Raw genomic sequence first — 24,349 nt, 5'->3', positions numbered from 1 at the left:
TTATTTCTTAGATTAATTTTGTGATATAATTAATTATATGATATAATATTAAACTATATTGTTATATTTATATATGTGGCTTCAATATTGTTTATATGAGTGCTTACTTTTATTTGATACTATAATATTGAAGTATGTAGTTGAATTACTTTGGACCTATTTGGTAAGTGTAGTGTTTTTGGCATTTTGTTTTAACCTAAAACAAAACAAGTGTTTTGTTATATAGTGTTCTGGGTTGAAAACGAAAACATGTTTGGCAATGAAAATTTGCAGTAGGAATTTCGGAAGCAGAAACATGTATAACACACTACAACAGTTATGGCTTTTACCAGCGCTTAAAAACGCTGGTAAAAGTCCCAAAAAATGTACCAGCGCTTTTGAAAAAAGGCTGGTAAATCCAGCATAGGGCTTTACCAGCACTTTTTCAAAAGCGCTGGTAATGAAGAAGTGTTGGTATGGACCTTTTACCAGTGCTTTTTGAGAAGCACTGGTATAAGGTATTTACCAGCGCTTTTTTAAGAAGCGCTGGTATAGGGTCTTTATAGGCACTTTTTTAAGAAGTGCTGGTAAAAGGTCATTTTATGTTTTTTTTTTTTTTTTTTTTTTTTTTTTTTTTTTTTTTTTTTCCCTCTTTGCCAGCGCTTCTTTAAGAAGCGCTAGTAAAGGCACATTTTTATTTTTTTATTTTTCTTTTTATTTTAATTTTTTGCCCTTTATTGTCTTTAAAAAATATCTTGGTTGCTAAATGTCATCCAATATAACACAAGTTGGCAATATAAAAGTACCATCCAAATTGTTTTTACATATTACAACCACAAGTTAACCTGCTGCCAATATGAAAAATACCATCGAAATTGTTTACTAATAGATAAAGCTGGTAAATGTCACCCAAAACTCAAAAAATGTCTACTAATACAACCACAAGTTAACCTGCCAATATGAAAATACCATCCAAATTGTCTAGATCTACTAAATGTGACAAAAAAAAGAATTAAATTTTTTTGACAAATGTAGTACAAGTTTTTCAAAAAGAACCCATCCAAGGCGAAGGAAATGCTGAAAGCACAGCCACAACCCCATCTTCAGCTTCAACTTCAACTTTAACAACTCTTCTTGCCCATTTGATTTGAATTACCCTACATTTTTTATAAATTCATTAAGCGCGCATTATAATAAATGAAAATTTAACATATAAGAGAAATTAAAGTTCATAACCTTAACTGAATTGGCATCATGACTAGAAAATGAATATATACAGCACACGAACATGCACAAAACCTTTTACATACTAAATTATATATAAGACAGTAATTTCTGAGTTCTGCTAAACTGCTATAAGAAATACTAGCAGCAAAGTCGTGTTCGTTAGAACCTAAGTATAATCACTCATATGAAGAGAATTTAGGAGATAAACAACGTGTGTGTGTGTGTGTGTGTGTGTGTGTGTGTGTGTGTGTGTGATAGATTTTCTAATAGTAACAAAATGAAACAAGATTTCCCTAAAAGAATGATAATGTGGTGAATCATAGCATTTAAAATAATAATTCTCCAAAGGATTAAAATTAGTTGTGGGAACTATAATTATTATTAATTTTGCAAATAATCTATAGTAATTAGTGATTTAAAGAGACAATGCATGTTTTGTATTTTGTTTTTGTCTGGATCTATGCTATTTATCAACTATGGTGAGTCACTGGTTTCCTAAAAAAAAGGTAGAACTTGTTTCTACAACCTAGATGATAGAACAGAAACCTTTTCTATAACTGATTCGTTAAAAATCTTATTTTCAAATTACTATAACAAAAATTTGTACTCTTATGAGGTTTAAGTAAAACTATTAGGAGTAGTAAAACATGGTTGAGATGTAAAAAGACGGTACAATAAGATAGAAAGAAGTACCAAACTGGACACATCTTCCTCTGTCCCACTATCATTTTTCACAGGATCTAATGGGAGTTCTCCACTGTTCGATTCAATCTTCTTGATAAACTTTGTTGAGTACAATATCACCCCAAATCTCATAGGAAAACTATTCTCGTACAAAGAAATAATCATGTCAATTGCCTGCAAAAGACAATGAAACTAAAATTAGATAAGTAATTCTGGCAACAATATAATGCACATATAACGAACTGACGTGACGTTTTACACAATAAAACTTGCCTCAAGTCCACAAATGGATGCAGGATCCAGAACAAAAACTGTATGGAACAAGTTCTTATGAATATAACGTAGTTGCCCAGGGAATACCGGCATCAAAATCTACAACACCAAAGTAAAAAGATAGAAACACTTTTTTTCAAAAGAATGCAAATTAGTGCATAAAGCCGTCTAAAGTAAATAATTGAATTGAATACATCCATGTGAAAGATAAACACACCTCATTTATATTACTACACCAATGATTTAACATTGCATCCACCTCCAAAACCACCATTGGTTATCAAAACACGAAAGCTCTACTATGAAGATGTATTATACTCATAAGAGTTTAGTGTATCTAGGTTATTTAATCAGATGCCAATCTATAAGATAGTTAAAATTTTAATTCTAGGCTTCTATCTCTTTCATGCATAAGAAAACCCGTGAACTACAAGGAGGTTGTGTGTAAGGTAGTCCCCAGAGCTCAGACAAAGGAGAAAGGCAGCCAACAGGAAACCTTTCATTATTCTTATGTAAGTTGAACCTGGAAAGGAAAGAAAAATGACATTCCAATCCAGAGTAGTTAGGATCTGGTATGTTGAGTTATAATTTTTAGTATTTCGAAACGCAAAAAGATCATTTTGCGGTGTTATCTACAAAACTAAAAACCCTACATCCATATAATTAGTAATATATAACACCAAGATCATTCGAAGAAAACCTGGTACCAGCTACACAAAAAGATAGGGCAATTCTCCTTGCTAGAATCTTCTAGTAACTTTCACAGTTGATGTTCTTACTAGAATGTTGTAAGGGTAGAACAATTGGAGCTTGTATAACACCCCAATATACAAATATAAAATATTAGTTTCTTTCTTTTAGTAAGGGTTCTATAATCCCATCTTTGAATTGTTTGTGTTTGTGTTTGGGCTATGAAGATAAAACCAAAGTATTCTGAGGACAGTTACCAGCTCCTTAGGTTGTGATATCTGAGGTTGGTTGCTTAAGTATCTTGGTCTTCCTTTGAGAGTGAAGAGGGAAAAGTCTTTTGGGGTCCAGCAGTGGAAAAGGTGCCAAGTACTTAGAAGGGTGAAAGAAGGTATACTACTGGGAATAAAATCACTGTAATTTAGATCTCTTACTAGCATATCCCTACATACCTTAATTTACAATTACTCAACTCTTCAGCCAAACTAGAAAGCCTTTAAAGAAAGGAGTAGGAGAGCATACTAGGTGTCATGAAGGTTCACAAAAAGAATAATACTTTCACTTAAGGCCAGTCATAGTGGGTATGCTTTTAAGGCTGAAATTTATCTTTGTTAGAAGGTACTCAAGAAGCTCAAGTGTTGGGATTAATCAATCTTTGTGTTTAAGATGGTTTATCCTTTACAGAGCAGGTGATAAACTACAGTCAGGATCTAAGAGGAAAAGTCTTCTCAATGCACAAATTTTGTTAAAACTTCATAATATCATATGCTGTCACTGTATCTTACTTATCAAAAGAAAAATATTCTGTCACTGTATCCTATGTGCTAGTCACAATCGATTATTAGCATAATTAAAAATTAAAAAATAAACAATTTTTCATCACAGTTTAGAAATTTTGACCTTACACAAGTCACTTGTCTTTCTAATTTTCTTGAACTGGGATGAGATTTCTTAGAACATTTTGTTTGGAATCAAATTGCTCACATTTGGATTAGACTTAATACTTTTCATAGCCCACTAGCAAGTAGTATTAGGATTAAATCTGCTACTTATAACCAAGTAAGATTTCATATTCTTATATTTAATTTTCCCATTGTGAGGTTGGGGTTGTATAGACCAAGCAATATGTATATATAGAGACAGGGAGAGAGGGAGATACAAGATGAAGACATGGCGTATGATGATGAAACGACATTTTGCAGTTTCTTCAGAATTTATTTTCAGACAAGAAGATTCTCCTACTCGGAAAACAATAGCAATTATGGGTCACAAGTCACAACTATGTTTCACTAAAATGTGATACAGAATATTTAGATAATAAAAAATTCAAATGTTTTCGGATAAATGATCAGCAATTTAAGTAGTAATAAAAACAACTAAAGCATCAAAGCCACTGTAACGTGGTATCACAATTTGGGTAAAAGTAAAGTGACTTTTTCAGGAACAAACAAACCAGAATTTTAGACAATATGAACCCTCTAACTTCTTGACTAAGATCTTCAGTGTGAGGATCTTCAAGAGTGACACATGCACCACATACATCATTTTCTTAAAGAAACTAATCTTAATGAAAAACCCAGTAGTACAAAATGGAAGTGCCTTACTTCTATGGCAATATAACAGTTCAGAAAACCCAAAAAAGTTATATAACATTCTTTATCCATAAACCAAACTGAAAATTAGAATAATAGAAAGCTAAAACAGAATTGCAGAAATTATAAAAAAAAAAAAAAAAAACTCCACCTTAAACATTGGTCATACAAAAAAAGGTATGCTAGTACTAACTCATTTAAATAGCAAGAATGCAAAAATTACCTGCAAAGCTTATGTAATAAACCAATAAAAATAGAATATCTCATCTTTTAGACCCATCATGTACTGACCCTCTTTTATTTTCTACTCCTGAAGCATTAGAATAAAAAATGAGCTTAGCCCAAAAGTTTTTATAAGCAAGGACTACTCCAATTTTGATATTTCTGAGATGAGAATGACATCAATGTATGCAAAAATGTACAAAAATAAAAGAGACTAGGAACATTATGAGTCCATGATTAATAATGTATTAAACCCATTACCAAACCTTCTCGAACACAAAATAGCTTGTGCATAAAAAATAATGAATTTAATAAAATTAAAAATAAAATAAAAACATTATTTGGTGATAGATACAACATGGGCAATAATGAATTTTAAAAAATAGATGATACATACGGCAACCCCATGGGCAATTCTTCCACAATTAGAAATTTATATATATATATATATATAGAAGTCTAAATCAAAATGTCCAATGAACATAATCATCAACATAACACCAAGATAGAGATTTTTCGACACAATTACAACAAACAAGAACATACCTGAATGAAAATAAAAAGAATCCCCAAGAAATAGAGAAGTGTAGCTGTAATCTGAACCACGGGGACGGCGAACTCGATGAGGCCGAGCTAGACGTCGAATTCCATCAACGGCAACTGGTAATCGATGCCGGCGAGATGAGCAAGGAGATCGTGAACGTTCACAATGATTATGAGAGCTAAGCCTATAAGTAGAAGAACCAAACCCGATTTTGGCTTGTTGGAGAGCTGAGTCGCGAAGCCACAGAGAAGAACAATGGTGGCGAACACGTATAAGCTGGTGCTCATGTACTCAGACCGGTTTCGAGCCAATTGGGGTCCGTATATCCTACTCTCTCGGGCCGATACAAGCTTCACCATTCTGATCAATCAAGACTGGTATGGTATAGGTACGTAGAGAGAAAAAGTGAGAAAAGTGACAGAGAGATTGGAGGCAGAGTTGCAAAGAGAGGGGGGTGATTGAGGAGGAGGGGCACATGTCATCACGATTAGGGAGTTGCAGAGAGGGGGGGGGGGGGGCAAGTTCAGAGTTGAGACCGAGAATAGAGATGGAGGCAATTGGGGAGTTGCAAAGAGAGAGATTGAGGCGATTGGGGAGTTATAGAGAAAGAGGGGGGCAAGTTCAGAGTTGAGATCGAGAATAAAGATAGAGACGATTGGGGAGGCTGAAGAGAAACTAGGGCTCGGATGAAATTGGTAAAGTTAGAAATAAAGTGAAATAATATTAGAGCGCCAAATTTTCCCGCACTACATTTCGCACTTACCAGCGTTTGTTTAAAAAGCGCTGGTAATTAGTACTCAACACCAGCGCTTTTTTTAGAAACGCTGGTGTTGATAGTACTCAACCCCAGCGCAAGTAATTAATACTCAACACCAACGCTGTTGTAGAAGCACTTGTAATTAGTACTCAACACCAACGTTTTTTTAGAAGCGCTGGTAATTAGTACTCAACACCAGCGCTTTTTTTAAAAGCACTGGTGAAACCCTAATATGTTGTAGTGACATGTTTGGCAAGATCTTTGGTTTCTAGAAATTTTAAAACAAAACATATTTGGCAGAGTCAAACGGTTGCCAAAATTGCATGATTAGTACGATGATCGATATGAGAAAGAATGCATAAGTAAATTTTGCATGATTAGTCACATATCTTATATGTACATTGTCATTGACCTTAATGCAAATTCCATGTTTTGCAATGAGAATTTAAATTAAATCCCTTATCTATGGTACACCTCCAAGACTTGAAAATTTTGTCAGAATTTACCCTTCTTTTTCATTGAACTTAATGCAAATCTTATTGGTAAAAGTTAATCCCCTTGTCATTTAAGTTGATGCAAATCCCCTTCTTAGTAGAGATTCAACATTGTAAAAGTTAATCCCCTTGTCATTTAACTTAATGCAAATCCCCTTCTTAGTAGATATTAAACACTGTAGCCATGGTAGCAATCAAGTTTGTTAAATCTACCCATTTCAAAGAAAATTGTTAAAGGCTGTTAAATTTTTGGTACTTGAAACATTAATGCAACCACCTGCTTTAAAATTATTCTAAGGTAAATTCTAACATCAAAGCTCTTAAGAAAATAATAACATCAAAGTTCTCATTAAAATTATACCAAGGTAAAATCTAATTGCAGAATGCCATTTTTTAAGATTACAAGGATGATAAAAACATGATACAACCGAGCTAGCCTCCTTCATTACAAGGATGATACTAGAACAACAACAACAACAACAACAAAAAGAAAAAAAAAAAAAGGAGATTACAAGGATGATACAACTGACTAGAATGCACACAAGAGGTCTTTAGTAGTGGAAATACAAGAATGATACAACTGAGATAACAACCTTGATACACAGCAACAACAAAGCCTTTTCTTCAACCAAAATGCACACGTTTGAAGAAACTTTCAGTATGAAAGCTTTCCAAGTTTTTGAGAAGATGACCTCAAACATATTTCCATCAAGGCAGTCCCAAAAATAGTAGAGAAGCACCACAACATTGTCAAGGAAAAGCAAGAATTAGCAAAGTGATGAAAACAATCATCTATTAAACAGAAAGTTTAAATATTGATTAGACCAAATTTAAATTCCTTTAGAGCATCTTCCACCTTAAATTCCTCATTTTCTACTGATCATCAACATTAATTCCCACAAATTTAAAAATTTAAAGGTTCAATTATTATACAGAGGTCTACTGTCAACATTGTTGTTACAATTAGCCCTTACAGGTTCTTTAATCTATTAAAATATTTTAAAGACAAAAAATTCATACCAGAACCACTTGTCATGGCCAAAATATTGCAAGATAAATTATCATTATGATATATTCAGAATGATGCTGAGAATGCATTGATGGATGCCTTAATTTCTTCTAATGTTTTTCCCTTGGCTTCAGGTACTACTTTGCAAGATAACCATAATGGAATGCACTTATTAAATAAGCCATAAAAAATGTTAGATCCATAGTCATATGGCACAAAGAAGTACTTAGAAATGAGGAATTTAAAGGTTATTCAGATACCTCATACATTATCACCCAAGGAACTGCTCCCATTCCAATAGAAAATAATACTATATAAATCTAGGCAAATACCTCATACATTAACTTCGTATATTGGTTGATTATATTTATGAAAAATAATGCAATTTCTCTATGACTGATTGCTGATATATGTGATTACATGCAGGACCTAGATTTGCTATTATTAGATGAACCGACAAATCAACTTGATCTTGATACCATTGAGTGGCTTGAAGGTTATCTTAATAAGGTCAATGTGCCAATGGTCATCGTATCTCATGACAGGGCTTTCCTTGACCAGCTGTGCACAAAAATTGTTGAAACTGACATAGGTGTATCCAGGACATACATGGGCAATTATTCTGAGTAAATTATTGCAAAGGAAGCATGGATTGAAGCTCAAAGCAGCAGAAGGAAATTGAGCACGCACAAGACTTAATACACAGGTAGCAAATGTCCAACCAAACTATTTTGAGTAGAATCATGTATGTCACTATCATCGCTAGGTGTTCTTATTTTGGTTGATTTTGAGGTCATGATTTAGAGAGAGATATGTAATTGAACTTGATTGAATTAATTAGTTTTTTAAATCAATCAATTATTTAAACCTCACATGGCAGGAAGAATAAGAGAATCAAATTTTGAAGATGAACCATATGGAAGAGAAAATCAGTATAGCTAGGGTTCCGATCAAACAGATTTAGGGCTTGAATGTATAGACAAGTTTCTGATGTAAATAAAACGTGTTGGCAACGAATAAAACGTGTTGAACAAAAAATCGAATAAAATGGAAGAGAAAATCGAACAAATCGTACACAAAAAACTCTTTTCATGTGTTTTCAAGAGTAAATCGAACAAAAACAAACCCTATAAACCTTAAAATGGAAGCTCTACAATACTTACAGTGAGATTTTGCGGTTATTGAGGTTCTTGTTCACAAATCGCAGAGGCTAGGGTTTGGTCGCCTCCAAATCGCCAGAGGTTAGCGCTTCAGAAGAGAGAGAGAGTGCAGAGAAAAATGCACCAAAATGTTTCAGTTTTCTTTATATACCTGGGCTAAGTATTGTTGCAACAATTATTTTTGTTTCGGCCGCTATAGTAGTCGCACAGTGCTAAGTTGCAAACACATCCAAAAACACCTATTTCTTGTTTCAGGCTTTTTTTGATACTGTTGGAAACACTCCAACGTGAGCCAAATCATATTGCTATACACCAAATCTAGCGCTATAGTGCCAGACTTGTAACAAAAACACTAAAACATAACAGCAATCAAACGGGGCCTTACTATGCATAGTAATTCAATTTTATAATATAGTATATTTAATGTGTGATATTATTATCTTTGTACGAGTCCATGACTAATTCGTGTATTTAATATAACAAACAAAAATTAACTCGTCCAGCTATGTCAATTCTCTTGATAGTCAAAGGAAAAAGATCTATACTAGTGTTTAAGACAGTTATAACAGTTAATGGGCTGAATAAAAGAAGATTTTCCGATACGAGCTAAACATTACTGAGGTACAGACTAGTTAGCTTAGCTATAAGCTAAAATGATTACTAAGGTGCATAGAACCTAAAAAGAAGATGAAAATATCAAGAAAGTGATGAATAACCATTTTGGCTATAAGTTATTTGAGCTATACATCATATCTGCTCCTGCTCCTGTATGAGGGAAGAATATTACTTGTAAAGTAGTAGTTTTTGGAGAATATTCTTCTAAACAAATTTATTTACTACCAATATAGACAACTTAGATAAAGGTGTACTAAAGCTAAGAACTACTAGAATTGATAGGTGAGCAAACTTAACTTCAAGCTAGTGGTAATAATAGAGAAGTGGGCGCTCAGCATGAGCTAGTGGTGAGAGATGAGAAAAGTGTGCTTATTAGAAGCTAGTAGTGATAGTTAAAAAATGTGTATGCACTATAATGAACCGGGGGGGGGGGGGGGGGGGGGGGGGGGGGGGGAGGGATTGGTTCTCTTACAAAATCTTCTTCCAACACTTAGATGAATTTCAAGTCAATAGGTTTACACATTCAACCACAAGTGCTCAATGATTTTACAAGAAAAATCTCTCTCAACTAGAGATAAAAACCCTTGATTCTTGGTGATAGCTAATGTAAGCTCTACTAGTTTTAATGCAAGTAGATACACACTCAGCTGTCTTTCACTCTGCACACACCTTAACTCACAACAATGTGCACACAACTCTCCTCTTGTCCTTAGCAACCCTGCTTGGACCCTGCAAGCACTCATAGCTCACAAAATAAATTGAAATGGATATATAATAATAATACTTAAGCTATTACAAAGAATAAGAGTGATTGTACAACTCAAAGTATCAAACAACAGCAAATAGGCCTCATTCTGCTAAATCTGTGGTAGAAGGATAACACAGACCACCAAATGGCTCTCACAACCTTATATCAACCTTATACACATGCTCAAATGATAAACACAATGAAATAAGCAAGGTGTTCAACAATCACAACTCAAAATGGATTATTTCTACAGAAAATAGCTAGGGTTTCGTAAGTCAAAAACCCTAATGAATATATTTTTTTGTCCAAATCTCAACTTCCATAGCTTTGATTCAACTATATAAACTTACCCAAGTTATAATAGTTCAACTCACAGCAAGATAACATGTATATATACTCATGACAGAAGGCTAAACTAAAAAAACTGTAGCGACCCGAATTTCTCAACCCGGTGCGTTAGTGATGAACCGGAAGTTGACTTAATAACGAACCCGAAATGCGGAAGTGAAAGAAACCAAATGACCTCAAGAGATGTACGTCATCCCTAAGGCCCCAAAATGACTCTCCATGAAGCCATGTAACTCAAATGGGCCAAGCAAATGAAGCAAGAATGCCTAACCCGAAAAGAGATGAACTAAGGGCAAAATGGTCATTTCTCACTGAAAAGGGTGCCACCGTGCACACCATTGGAAGGACAACGAAAAATGAACAAAATTAGACTCAAGAATCGTCTGATTCTGAGTCCGGGCAGAAAAGATATGAAATTCCAACACCCGATGCGAAAGTTATGAAGCAATGACTTAACATTTTCCAATATTTTCATAATAAACTTTGAAAACAAAAGTACATAGAAAACGAGATACATGTCATTGGCCTCTGGCCTCATCTCATACATGTAAAATACATTGAAAAGAGTGCACTTACGTACACTTTACATATACGAATCAACGAATACAAGTTTAAACAAATAGGGATACAAAGAGGCATCTTATGCTAACACTTGCATAAAATAGAAACTTAGAAACTGTAAGCCATCCAAGGAGCAATGGAATCTTCAAATCCTAAGTCCTGTACCTGAAATATGCCCCAATATCGTAGGGGTGAGTAACATAAAGCTACTCGTAATAGATGAGCATGCATCGACCTAGCATTTTATAATTTTATCACCTTATGGTGAAACATGTTAAAGGGGCTCATACCACATAACGTCTATGTCAAGATGAGACCTAGGGAGCATCCTAAGCTACCTAGATCATTTATATCATAATCACATTGTTTATGCAATTCAAACAACATGGAAACATGTTATACAAGGTAACAAGATATAGATTCTCAAAGTCTTCAACTTGAAATCCAAAATACGAAAACAACAAGTGTGGGTCATGCCACCTAACGTCTATGTTCAAAATGAATCTATAAGGTCATTCCTAAACTACATTTGAACATCAAAACACAAATTATGATATCGATGCAATTTAACCAACAATGAAACTTCCAATACAACGTATGAAGCATGCTTTCACAAAGCTACATCTTAAGCTCAAAATAGGAAATCAAATAAGGAACAACAAGTTACGAAATCATCTAGTTATCAACTTGAAATGAAATACGAAATCAAACAAAGTGGATACTCGGACGTCACGCCGGATCAGACCGACAACATACTTACTTTAGGGTTACTAGCCCATGGGTAACCTCCCTATGTGCGCACTAGACTATATAGAGGGACAATTCCCCGTACTAGAACCAAGTCCTAGCCGTAGCTAAACAAGAACATCCCCAAGTTTCCAAAATCAACAAATTGTGCAACAACGTATATATGTCAACATGTATATACAAGATATCAACTATTTACCAAGCACAATCCAAATTTTGGAAACTTATAAAATACATGCTCAAAATTCACAACTACTATGGCATGTAAGATGTCAAATATAAAGTGTGCAATTCTTTACACATAGCAACAATATATTCAATAAGGAAAAACATATTCTCATGAATATAAAAGTAACAACTATGTTATCCAATGCTCAAAAGTAATCAAGTGAACATACATCAAATCCAAATCCATGATTTAAATATAAAAACAACTTCAAAATGCAATTAAATCCATGGAGTAATAAAGTAGAATTTAATTAAACTTAAATAGTTAAATTCTCTAAATTCCAAGCTAATCCAAATAACCTCAATTTAATATATATTGAAAGACATGTCATGGTCATCATATATATAATATCAAATGACAAGTTAAGTGATAAAAACACTTAAAACAAAATTAATTAAGCTAATTAATTAATTTCCTCTAGATTTTTAAACAATTCCAAATGCCCTCAATTTAATCTATGTTAGAGAACATGCCAAGACCTATTTAAATACCACATTACAACTTGATTTAATGCTTGATACAACCATGTGAATTAAACTTTCACTAAAGATAAATATTAAATAAAAGTTGTAATTCTTAATCAAATGATCCAAATTTAATATATGTTAACCAACATATCTAAGTATAATTTCCTAGCATGTTACAATTCAAATCAAAGTTATACATTATCATAAATTTTAAATCTTATACAAAGAATTAAAAATTACTAACTTTCTAGATTTGATACAAGGCATACATATATATTGTATAATCATGGCAAACACACAATACAACACACAAATAATTCTAAAACATTCCCTACGTCAATTGGAATGAAAATCCCAATTACCACCGAAATGAAATCGCCCCAAATTTTCGGTCCGCAAAACAGATTTTTCAGCTTGCTACTTTCAACTTGTAAAATTCATAAAAAATTCAATTCTAACCCAAATTGAATGAATCCAAAGCCCAATGAAAGCTCAAACACTGTAATTTGATAATATCAATTTAGTTTAACAAAATATTTTCCCAATTAAAACAATTTTGACTCACAACTTTGAACAAATTCTGCCCAGAAAACACATTTTCAGCCTGTAGCTTCCAACTTTGAAAATTCATGAAAAATTCATTTGACATCCAAATTGCGCGAACCTAATTTAGTTTGGAAGTAAACATATAAGAGTGTAAAATTGGAAATTTAAGCCATGATCCAATGTCAAAAGGTTAGTGAAATAAATCATCTAAAAATATATTTTCCAGCTGCAATAAAAACATGGACAGCAGATAGTTTCGAATTTTTAAAAACATTTAGAAATGCTTTAAAATCGTGAAAAAATTTTGAGTAGTGTAAAACCCATGGGGGAAGTTCCAGTAAAAAGTTCAAGGCAATTAATGCACCACAGCTCCATATAAAAATTCATTTCTGGACCGAAAAGGAAAAGCTTCAAATTTCCAGCAACTAGCTTGCAACTTCAAAAATTCATAACTAATTCATTTTAAATCCAAATTACATGAAACCAAAACTAAATGAAAGCTAATTGAGTATATTTTCATATTCTATATTTAATTTGACAAGATTAATTTCAAGTTAAAACAGTTTAAGGACAAAATACAAGTCATTCTCTTTCATGCATGTAAAACACTCAATAATGACATAAAAATACTTCAAAATAATAGATCAATACCTCACTAGAGAATTGAATCTCTAGATACCAAAGCAAAACTAGGAGTTAGGCTAGATCCTTCAAGGTTTTTGAAGAGGAAGATGAGGGGAACAAAAAGTATTCCAAACTTTATGGTCTAAAGTAAGTGGAAGGGCCTCAAAGATCAAGGTCAATGCTTAAGGTTCAAGCTCCATCTATGGAGGCTAATGTTTTCTTGTAAGGAAGAGAATGAAATAATATGGTTAAGTATGAGTGGAGGAAATAGAAATCCTCCACTCACTATGTGCTCTTACACCATGGTCAACACACACATCTATGGTCAATTGCACAAAAACCCTCCTTTAAAACCATAATCCCAAAGTGGCCCAAAGATATTTGCAAGATTAAATTGTGAACCTACACTTGTCACCAATTCATGGCTCCTTCCTAGGCTTAATCCCACACCTACACTTGTCAACCATCCAAGCCAACAAGTGCACCAATCCTAGGCCAACAAGTGGGTGAATCCTCACCCTCCAAATGTCATCATCCAATGCATTAAAGTGTTTCCACACAAATGTCAACAAGTGGACCAATGAGAGTGGGACACTTGTCACACTTTTCAAAACTTGCAAAAAGGTCCTTTTTGAAAATATCTTCCAAATTTAATTGCAAAATGGTCCCCAAGATGAAAAATAATTACTTTATTTAATTACACTAAAATCCCACAAGTTAAGAATAATTACACTAAAGTATGCATTAATGCCCCTTTATGAAAGAAGTAAGCAATCAACATGCTTCTCTAGAAAAGTAAAAATACCACTATCATGGAAATCAAATATCATGAATGCATGCAAAACCGAAATCAAATTCGAGCACAAAAAGTGAGGTTGTGCAAGGAAAAAGGATAAACGAGAAAAAGACAAAATGTGAATAATGTTTGGAAAAATAAAATATGGAAATGACACAATCCCCAAAGGAAGTTGTCAATTCAAGGAAAAGAGTCTCGGAAATCATTCCAGAGCACTCGAGACGACATTAAGTGATGAAAAACTGAACCCAAAAAGGAAAAGACAACGGAAAAAAAATATCCATTAAAATCTAAGAAAAAGAAAAGGAAGAAAAATGACCGAGTCATTACAAAAACAAGGCAAATAATGAGGTTTGAGACATCAAACTTGTTGATACAAAAATCTACATGGTCCGGAGCCGGGGGTGTTTCCTGCGAAACAAAAGAGAAGTGACAACGGGTGTGGTGCCAGCCGGATGCAGTCCGATGGTCAAGTTAGTACTTGATGATTGAATAATTAAGAAATGATTAAATATGAGATTTATAACGTACCTTTCTAGGTTGACCGATGACTCTTTTATAATAGTTTTAATGGTGGTAGTGTTTTGTCATGAAACTGAATCATTTTCCTTACCCATCACGAATTGTAAGAATAATCAGAATGGGTGGTAGTAATTATCTCTACCTTCTTGAGTTTATCCATATGCTTTTGGATTTTCATGTCACTTGAACTTCTTAAGTGATTGAATATTCCATATCAGTTGCTCCTTATTCCCAAGCTCGCTTGTCACGTGTGGGGAACGCCAAGTCACTTCGGTTTCTTATCTCCTAATTAACATGTTAGCCACATAATATATGAGTAATGATATTCATGAACACATATATGGTTATATCCCTTGGCCATCATATATGAAAATTTTCATCCTATTCATAATGAATAGCTATATAATTTTAAGAAGGGAATTGCTTATGTAGAATCTCAATTTTTTGCCCATCTAGCTTTAATTACAAAAGCACAACTAACACAAGCTATCTAGTTAAACCATCTGTAGGTGTATGCATAATACGAACTTTAATAGTCTGCTACTATTATAGAGGTAAGAATGGTTTAACTTGAAATCTCATATTCTGAACAAAAAATGAAGACATTATAAGCTCATATGTATATACTTTAAAATTACACTTCATTCACTTTTTATTTCTTTTTTTGGGAATAAAAATAAATAAATAAATAATTTGCCATGCAAAATAAAGTAAGAGTTTCCTATGATATACAGGCATGAGTAATGAGACTTTAGCTACATGTGATATGATTGCAAGTTTATCACATGAGCTAGTTTAACTCAGTAGGTTAGTGCATACTTTTAACGAGCTGCGAGCTTGTCTTTGATTTTCCAAGAGAGCTAAGGGATCCCAACAATTTTGTTTTGACTTCAGAATAATTAATGCAAATATGCTCGGACACAAATTAGGAGTTTGGAGAAACATATTTGCTAGACACCATTTATCTTTGTTGGACACAGTTTGGGAGTTTTCCAGCACATGTGCCCACACACTGGATTGCCAAGGCGGATAGCAGAAAGCTAATTTATGCCCATTAGATAAAAGCCCCAAATAACTTACGCAAATAATAGAATAAATGCATCCAAGTACTATAAATATAATGTAGCAAATAAGTTTACTTGTCTTTTCTAAGATCGTATTTAACCCTCGGTCAATGTGCGCTACTCTAGTATCTATTTTCTCTTTTGAGGATCTTTGGCCCGACTTTGTTGCTTCCCAAAAATGTTCGACATAAACTTTTAGTTTTATTATTGGGTTGTGTTGAAGGAAGTATAGTAAGCCAGTCGTCCATTTTAGTACGGGGAACGAGGTACAGTCTGTCTTTTGTCCCTTTAAGAGAGAATGAGGTATAATTAGCCTCTCATCCCGTTTAGTATAGGGAAGGAGGTGAGTTTTCGAGCTTTACCCAACATGTCCCTTTTAGTACAAGGACGAGAATTACGAACTTCACTCATCCCAGCCCTGGACATTCTGATTTTGACCCCTTTTAATAAGAGAGATGATAAGTACGAGTTTTACTAAGCTCGGGCCCTTATAGTACAGAGCACTTTAATATTAATCCCTAATAGTACAGGGATGATGATTGTGGGATTCATTCATCCCGAGCCCTTGTAGCACAGGGCATTTTAATATTAATCCCTTATTGTAAGGGGATAATGAGTATGTGATTCATTTAGCCAGGGCCGTTATAATACGGGGCACTTCAATATTAATCCCTTATAGTACGGGGATAATAAGTACGGGATTCATTCAACCCACCCCTTTAATAAGATAAAGTATATTTTACCAATTTCTTTCAACTCGCCCTTTTAAAAGGGAATAAGTTCTCCTAAGCTTCATGAACTTATCCCTTTAATGAGGGAGGTTGATCCTCATGAGTTTCCTAATCTCATCTCTTTGATAAGGGAGGTTAATTTTCATGAGTTTCATGTTGCTCAAACTCTCCATAGGATTTTGAATCCTATGTCAGATGCCTCCATTCCATTCTCAAGCTTGCTTGTCACACATAAGGAATGCTAAACTGTACTATAGTGAAAAATTCATATATGACTGATTATGCAGCATGATGGATGTGAGAATTTTCCTAGCTCAGTTCGCTATGATGAATGTGAGAGGTTGTACAATCTATTACACCAGTACATGCATCATTTTCCAGAGAGGTACTGCCAGTTGTCCTCTCCATCAGCTCTGCTAGAGCCTTACAAAAATGTAGCAAGATTATGTTTTTGCCAAAAGAAAATGACGCCATGTTTTTCGGTGAAGAGTTTGCAGAGGTATCTGCAATTACCCACATTGAGCCTTTTCACATAAATCCTATATATTTTGCTTTTTTAGATAGCTTTTTACTAACAAATATTTCTTGATCAAGATTAGATATATCAAAAAATAGTGGAAGGACCAGATAGCCTATACTCGATCCAACATTTTTAAGGGCCTTGTATAACAGGGTTAACTTCTCGAAATCACCACCATGAATGGATGTCTTCTTCTTAGACCACTACCACACTGTGTCATTGGAAGGATTGAATAATAGCTAAAATGCAATTTATTTGTTTGAAGTCATCGGTAAGCATTTACAACAAGAAAAGGCCATCGAATCCACACCAATTCGAATGTAATAGCAGCAGCTACAAATAAGAAAGCTGGGACTTGAGCTTGGGTTCCAATGTCAGCCACCTGAACTTTCCTCTCCTTAATAAGCTCTTCAGCATCAAAAACAGATCGGATGGGGTCACTTTTAGAACTTTGGAAATGAAGAGATAGCTTATGAAACTTTGACTTGTTGTTGAAGTTCTGCAGAGCTATTTTAATGGCTAATTTTTGTTCTTTGCCAAATGAACACCAATGATGGCACTAATACGTAGAATTACTTTTTCAATTTCAGTAATGGACCTGTAAGGACCCTAACCCGTGGGTCCAAACCGTTAACATGGTCCTTACCCGAACCCGAGTTCTCCTAAGTCAATCCACATCATGTCTAGTGTCCATACGTCACCATTACTTCCCAAATTTAACTCAAGAAGGCTTTAAAACCAACTTACCATGGCTCAGGGATTATTCATACAAGAGGAGGGACAAGGTGCAAATGACAGTTTCATTTCGGTCGTCCGAAATAGAGCTTCAGTCGACTGAAATGAAGTCTGTACCGGTTGACCGAAATGATCATTCTGGTTGGCCAATTGTGCCCCAAATAGTAACTGATGCTACTGGAATGATCGGCCAACCGAAGTGCCTATTTCCGTTGGCCGAAATGGCCCTTCGAGCTAGAAATTTGCAACTGAACAGCTGAAAAGTGTGAAAGTGTATAATAGTCTATGCAAGAGTTTGAAACTGATTTAAACCTGCTCTAAGAAGCTATAAAATGACTTCCTACATTCCATGGTTATAATATCAACAATTGTGATACCCCCAAATTTTCGGATGCGGGTTGGCCAGGCCCACGCCCAAATACCCGAGGATATCAAAACAATTAGGCAATAATCGAACACAGAATACAAAATAGATAGTAAGAATAAATAAAATTGCTGAAAGAAAACTAAATCGATAATCCATTAATGAAATCCTCAGAATAAATTTTTATAAATAAGAAAGTATTTTGATACATCCAATCCTCCATTACTAATACAACTCGGGAATCCATACTATGTGGACCCCTAGAAAAACCCAACTGATCAAGTGACTATATTAGAACATTGAAACATAAAGAAAACTTCTAAGTAAACATAATCCGGAAGAGTGAAGTAGATGATCCCTGCTCAGCACGAACAATCCCTACTCCTGATGAATACCTAAAAAATGATGGTAGGTCAGGCCCACAAACAAATTCTATTCTAACTACAATCCAAGCAGAGACCCGATACGTAGATACATCTTAGATAATCTCAACAATAGCTATATAGTTCATAACTATATATATATATCCACACTGAGGGACTCTCACTGGACTACAAAGGGGTTCTCAACTTGAATAGAAGGAAACATGCAAAACGCACCTGAAGTGGGCATGTGTACCTAAGCCTAATAGGGTATACCTCTACCATTATAGCCAGCTACGCATCCTATTGCATATACGCGCCCTAGCCATCGACTCTGAGACTTAAGCTCATATCGCGATACCATAAATATATATATAAATCCTTCCTAATACAGAATATAAAACAAACATCCAATATGTCGTTCAATTGTCTTAGTTGACAAGATACGAATCCATGTAGGATTTAACTGTTTTAATTAATCCATTCCGTATGTATGAATTGGTAGGAATTAGCATTTTGATCTAATCCATCCCTAATATGCCACCGTCCCATACCGGTGCATATAATGCATATGATTCATAAATGATGCAACACTTAAAATAATATATCAAATAAAATCCACATAATCCATATAGTTGATAGAAACAGAATTTAATGGTTCATCAACCAAAATCCAGAATAACATCCCTGTAATTGATAACAATATTTAATGGTTCATCAACTAAAGTCCAGAATAACATCCATGTAATTGATAGAACATTATTTAATGGTTCATCAATTAAAGTCCAGAATACATCCATGTAATTGATAGAATAGTATTTAATGGTTCATCAATTAAAGTCCAGAATAAGCATAATAAAATCTAACAAGTATATGACCATATTATGCATCTAATATAGATTTAAAAATCATATTACAGTCCATTAAATTGCTAGTATAAAATTAAAACAATTATATCCGTTATCCGTTAATAGCATGCAAGACTGTTCAAACCTTCCTACTGTTAAATCCATTAGCATATAGATAAGAATTTTATAATATAGAGTTTTAATACATTATGAAACAGTATTTAGAACCCTTAATATCAACTCAAAACAGTCCAGAAATCCAAAAAAATAAACCTATGCTTTAAAAAAAATATTCCATAAAGTTACTATGCATGAGAGTTTGCTCTTAAAAATAAGAGAGCAAGCTCCCACACAAGGGAGCCGGCTCCCTAACCTTGGAAGACGGCTCTGTGACCAAGGGAGCTGGCTCCCTAATTCTATGGAGCTGACTCTCTCTCTCTAACAGAGGTCGTGGACTGAAAAATAAAAAGGAGCCGGCTCTTTCCCCTTTGGAGTCGACTTTGTCCCTGCTTCTTGTCATCGTCTTCGTCTCCAATGACATTAAAAACCCTCTAAAATCTTTAGTTTAAGTTCCTAGAGGTCCGACTAAGTCCCAAATCATCCAGAAAAATCATATTTCTTAGTACGCATCGTTACAAAATTTAAATCAGATTATGAAACAAGTTGTTTAACTATTAAATTTAAATTTATCAACACATCATATAAAGTTTAAAGACTGAATTAACATGCATACAATAACAATATTAATATCTGTTTAGTTCCTGAAGACTACCTAGGCATGCACAGAACACAGGTCAAAGGAAAAGAGCAAGAAATAAAACTTGCCTCTAAGTTTCGAATTGAAAACTTTAACTTCTTCTTCCTAGTTTCTTTCCAGTGATCCTTGGCCGCCGTCCAAGCCTCCTACTGCTCTGGTTCTAACCCTCGAACAGCGTCGACCTTCCCCCTTGGTCCGGCCTTCAATCTATGGCCAAAACTCCCAACTGCTCCTCTCAAACCCTTCTGTATTTTCCCCTGCCTCCACTCTTACGTGACTAGGGTTCTAAAACCCTTGGCAACAAAACATAAATATTTATAGGCTTATTCAAAACCTAATTCTAACCCGATACTAAGTCGGCTAACACAAAAGAAAAGAAATTAGAATGAAAATAAAAGTAAAATATAATTACGCACATATATTGCCCTATACGTGATCACCCAATATATATATATATATATATATATATATATATATATATACATATAATTTATAAGTAAATATATATATATAATCGCCAAACATAATATTACTATTATTAACATTAAAATAAATAATTAATAATAATAACAATACTCTATCCTCTTAAATATATATACTCGCGTATATATATTCCACGAACCATATACGGGTAATTATCCATACCTATAATCAACCTCTATGCAAGTAATCCATGAGACCTAGCTGTTGGTCCATTACTACTGTCCAAGTCCATCATTAAAATAAAAATTTAAATTTTAAAACACTATTTAATAAAACAAAGAAACAATTACTTCAATTACCACATAAACATACAATTAAATTAAAACAAATAATTAAATTAAAAAAAATCATTCAATTAAACAATTAAATAATTATTTAATTAAACACATACCATGAAGCCACATAAACACCTAGCCACATAAGCACCGAAAATACAATAAAATAAAATCATTAAATTCTAATTATATCCTTTTAAAAATTAGAGGTATTACAACGATTGATCACATTACAACATCATTTTACTCAAAAGTATACATCATTTCCCTTTCGTAGCAAGACTTCCATCATAGTTTCAAGTTTATAATAAATGCTGTCATGGAGTTATAATTACAAACCACAAGCTACTAAAACTATATATGCCATACAAGGCTTTACAAAATGGGGTCTAACTACAACGGTAACCAAAAGTAGTCTTTTAATCCAAACTAAGGTTGTGGTGGATTGTCGTCCACTACTTCTTTTCCATATCCTGAAAAATGTTAAGAGGAAGAGGTGAGCAAAAGCTCAGTAGGAAGTGTCTAAGGTACACCTCTTGAGACCCCGTGAATCCACACAATGAATAGGAATGAAGAGGTTGGGATCATGCCACGTCCAGGAAGAATATAACCACATAGCAACATCAACAATCCAAGTCATGATTGAAAATGCCGTGAAATGGGATGCAATGTTATACAATGTCGCTCCCCATTTCCAAAACCGTTTCCATCATCATTTCCAAAATTGTTAGTAAAATCCGTCCCATGGCAACTTCATGGCGACACGAGAGGAGGATTGGCTAACTATCCCTAACCCATGGCAACTCCATGGCGTCATTTGTGGCCCAGGTAACTCAACCACCCTAGGAAAATCTCCCTAATCCTTTCTAGGCCTCACTAACGCCACAGTCCCTAGGCAACTCCTAGGCGGCCGGGTTTCTCATAAAACTTTTCAAAACTTTTCCCCAAAGCACCATTTTTCATTTCTTTCAAAGCCATATTCCCATTCTTTTCCAATGAAGTGCATGGATGCTTCATACTTCACAATCTCATACATGAATGTACCATGCCAATTTTTATCATTATACAACTACTTCAAGCTTAAAACACATAGCATGTTTTCATTCAACAATAATCTAGCATAGTAAGCATATAAAACATAAATTTTAGTCCATACAAGCATGTCTGATCATAACATATCACTTAGCACGTGACCGGTCCTTTACAAGGGTCGCGATACCAAGTCAAGCTTGAAGAGTTGTGAATTTAGGAGGTGGCCAAGTTTTACATTTATAGAAAGCCACTACTACCTTTCTCTATATAAAATATAGATAGGGCGAGTAGGGATCGTCCCAAGGGATTTGATGGTGTATTGAATTGTGAAACTATGGTAATTAGGGTTAGTAGGTCGAGTGATCACACAATTGATTGGTTGGTTGATTAAGCTAAATTGAATTTAACTAAATAAAATAATATAAAGTAAACAAGAAAGAGAGAGGTCTTGGGGTGTAGAGATCACCACCAAGTAATACTTTTCTATACTACTAACAAGTGATCAATTGAGGGTAATGGCTGTGTTGCAATATGATAAGGGTGTGTGTGCATTAGGTTGATTCAATTGGCAAGGATGACAAATCAAGCAAGTATTGTCTAAACATCATGTGAAGAGCACAATATATCTAAACAATAGAGCATATATTGTCTAGACAACATGGGGATAGCACAATAGATCAAAACAAGTCATTAATCCTTTATTAAGCTCACAATCCACGTACAACACAATATTAGAGGAATATGCCATTTGGACTCACAAGCATGGAACATCAAACATCAAGAGTAGATTGTCCTCCCATCTAACATTACACTACCACTACACTAAATCTACACTACTAGCATGAAAATAAAGCTATCTAGACTAGGGGAGAGGCACAAACCATCAAGAATAGGCATAAACCATCAAATGAACCAAAATAGCATTCATTAAGCATATCATCTTGATAATCTCTAGATCTATAGCATCAATACACATAGACATGCATCAAAAACACTAAATCTAGAGATAAGCACATGAATATCCTACTCTAGCATACATAGACATATGGATAGAATAGAATAGTCAATTGGAAGCATTAAACCATACAAACCATGAAATAATCAAGATTTATATATACATGAATATCAAGATGTATCATATAACACTAATCCCTCAATAATATACAAGATTAGAGTATAGAAAGCATGCTTGGGGCTAACTCTAGCCCCAAGAGGATGTCTAGCCACTCATGGTAGTGATGATCCAACCCTCAAGGGCTAACTCCATGGCTGCTCCTTGTTGGTGAAGATCTCCTCCAATGGTGCTATAGCTTCCCTCCTTCCTCCTCTCCAAGAATAGCCTCTAAGATCAATTTTTCAATGTGTGACAAGAGACTCTCTCAAAAAGTGTATCATATTCCTTATATAGGTAGGTCAAATACACCCATGATGAGCTGTGGTCGTGCAAGGCATATTCTCTAATCATTGGACGAAGGACGGAATAAATGAGCTGGACTTTAACTTTTTCTCGCTGGAGGAAGTTCGATCGATCAAACCTTAACTTGGATCGATCGAAAATGGGTTCGATCGATCGAACTGCATCTTGGATCGATCGAAGTGGTCTGACTCCTCCGGATAATGACAAGGCTGGGATATTTTCAAGATATTTATGAGGAAAAGACAAAAGTGGTTGGCAGGCGTACAGCTGTGGATAAGATCAATCATTTGAATAGGACAAAATAGGGTTCGATCGATTGAAGGTGATGTTCGATCGATCGAACTTGGAATTTCAGCAAAGGCCAAGGTTGGATCTATCGAGAAGTACTGTGATCGATCATAGATGTTCGATCGATCAAACTCTAAGTTGGATCGATCGAACTTTTCAGCTGCACAAATTCATTCCTTTTTGCTCCTTTCTTTCTCCACTTTGCTCCCTCCTTTGGTTTATCTCAGGATTGCTTCAATTAAGCTCTTATTTGGCTGAGTTAGCTAAATTTTGGGATTAGTGCCTGAAAATATAAATAACACGTAATAAGTCTAAAACGGTAAAGTAAGATAGATAAAGGTACTAGAATGCTTAAGCTTAACGGGTTTAAATGCGCACTTTTCAGTGCTCATCACACCCCCAAACTTAAATATTGCTAGTTCCTAGCAATGAACTAAGAAGTAAATGAATGAAATAAACAACTATATAAGTATAAACTGGAAAGCAAGTAAAATGATAACACCATTTTCGTAGGGAACACAATTGCATTTAGCATATGCAACAAGCCTCTTAAACCCCTAGGTTACCCCTAGTGGACGAGTAAAGTCTCATGAGGGTTTCCAGAAATGGTACCCACAAACATTAAGCTCATTCTTTCAAAAG

General features: G+C 34.5%; 1 protein-coding gene across 1 annotated transcript; it reads right to left on the bottom strand.

Moving 5' to 3' along the window:
- Positions 1 to 577: 577 nt before the first annotated feature.
- LOC132279444 (UDP-glucose:glycoprotein glucosyltransferase-like) lies at positions 578 to 5,998 on the bottom strand. Its single transcript, XM_059781424.1, has 4 exons — positions 5,211 to 5,998; positions 2,164 to 2,262; positions 1,900 to 2,064; positions 578 to 1,136 (listed from the first exon to the last, which is right to left on the bottom strand). Exons 2-4 carry the CDS (start codon positions 2,254 to 2,256, stop codon positions 1,101 to 1,103), a joined length of 294 nt encoding a protein of 97 aa, XP_059637407.1. The 5' UTR covers positions 2,257 to 2,262; positions 5,211 to 5,998; the 3' UTR covers positions 578 to 1,100.
- Positions 5,999 to 24,349: the final 18,351 nt, after the last annotated feature.

Source organism: Cornus florida, unplaced genomic scaffold (genome assembly GCF_030987335.1).
Source record: "Cornus florida cultivar Cherokee Brave unplaced genomic scaffold, ASM3098733v1 CherokeeBrave_3.0.0_Hap2_Chr10, whole genome shotgun sequence".
Classification (NCBI taxonomy): domain Eukaryota; kingdom Viridiplantae; phylum Streptophyta; class Magnoliopsida; order Cornales; family Cornaceae; genus Cornus; species Cornus florida.
The sequence above is the reverse complement of the archived record's forward strand: the minus strand, read 5'-3'. Positions and strand labels throughout refer to the sequence as shown.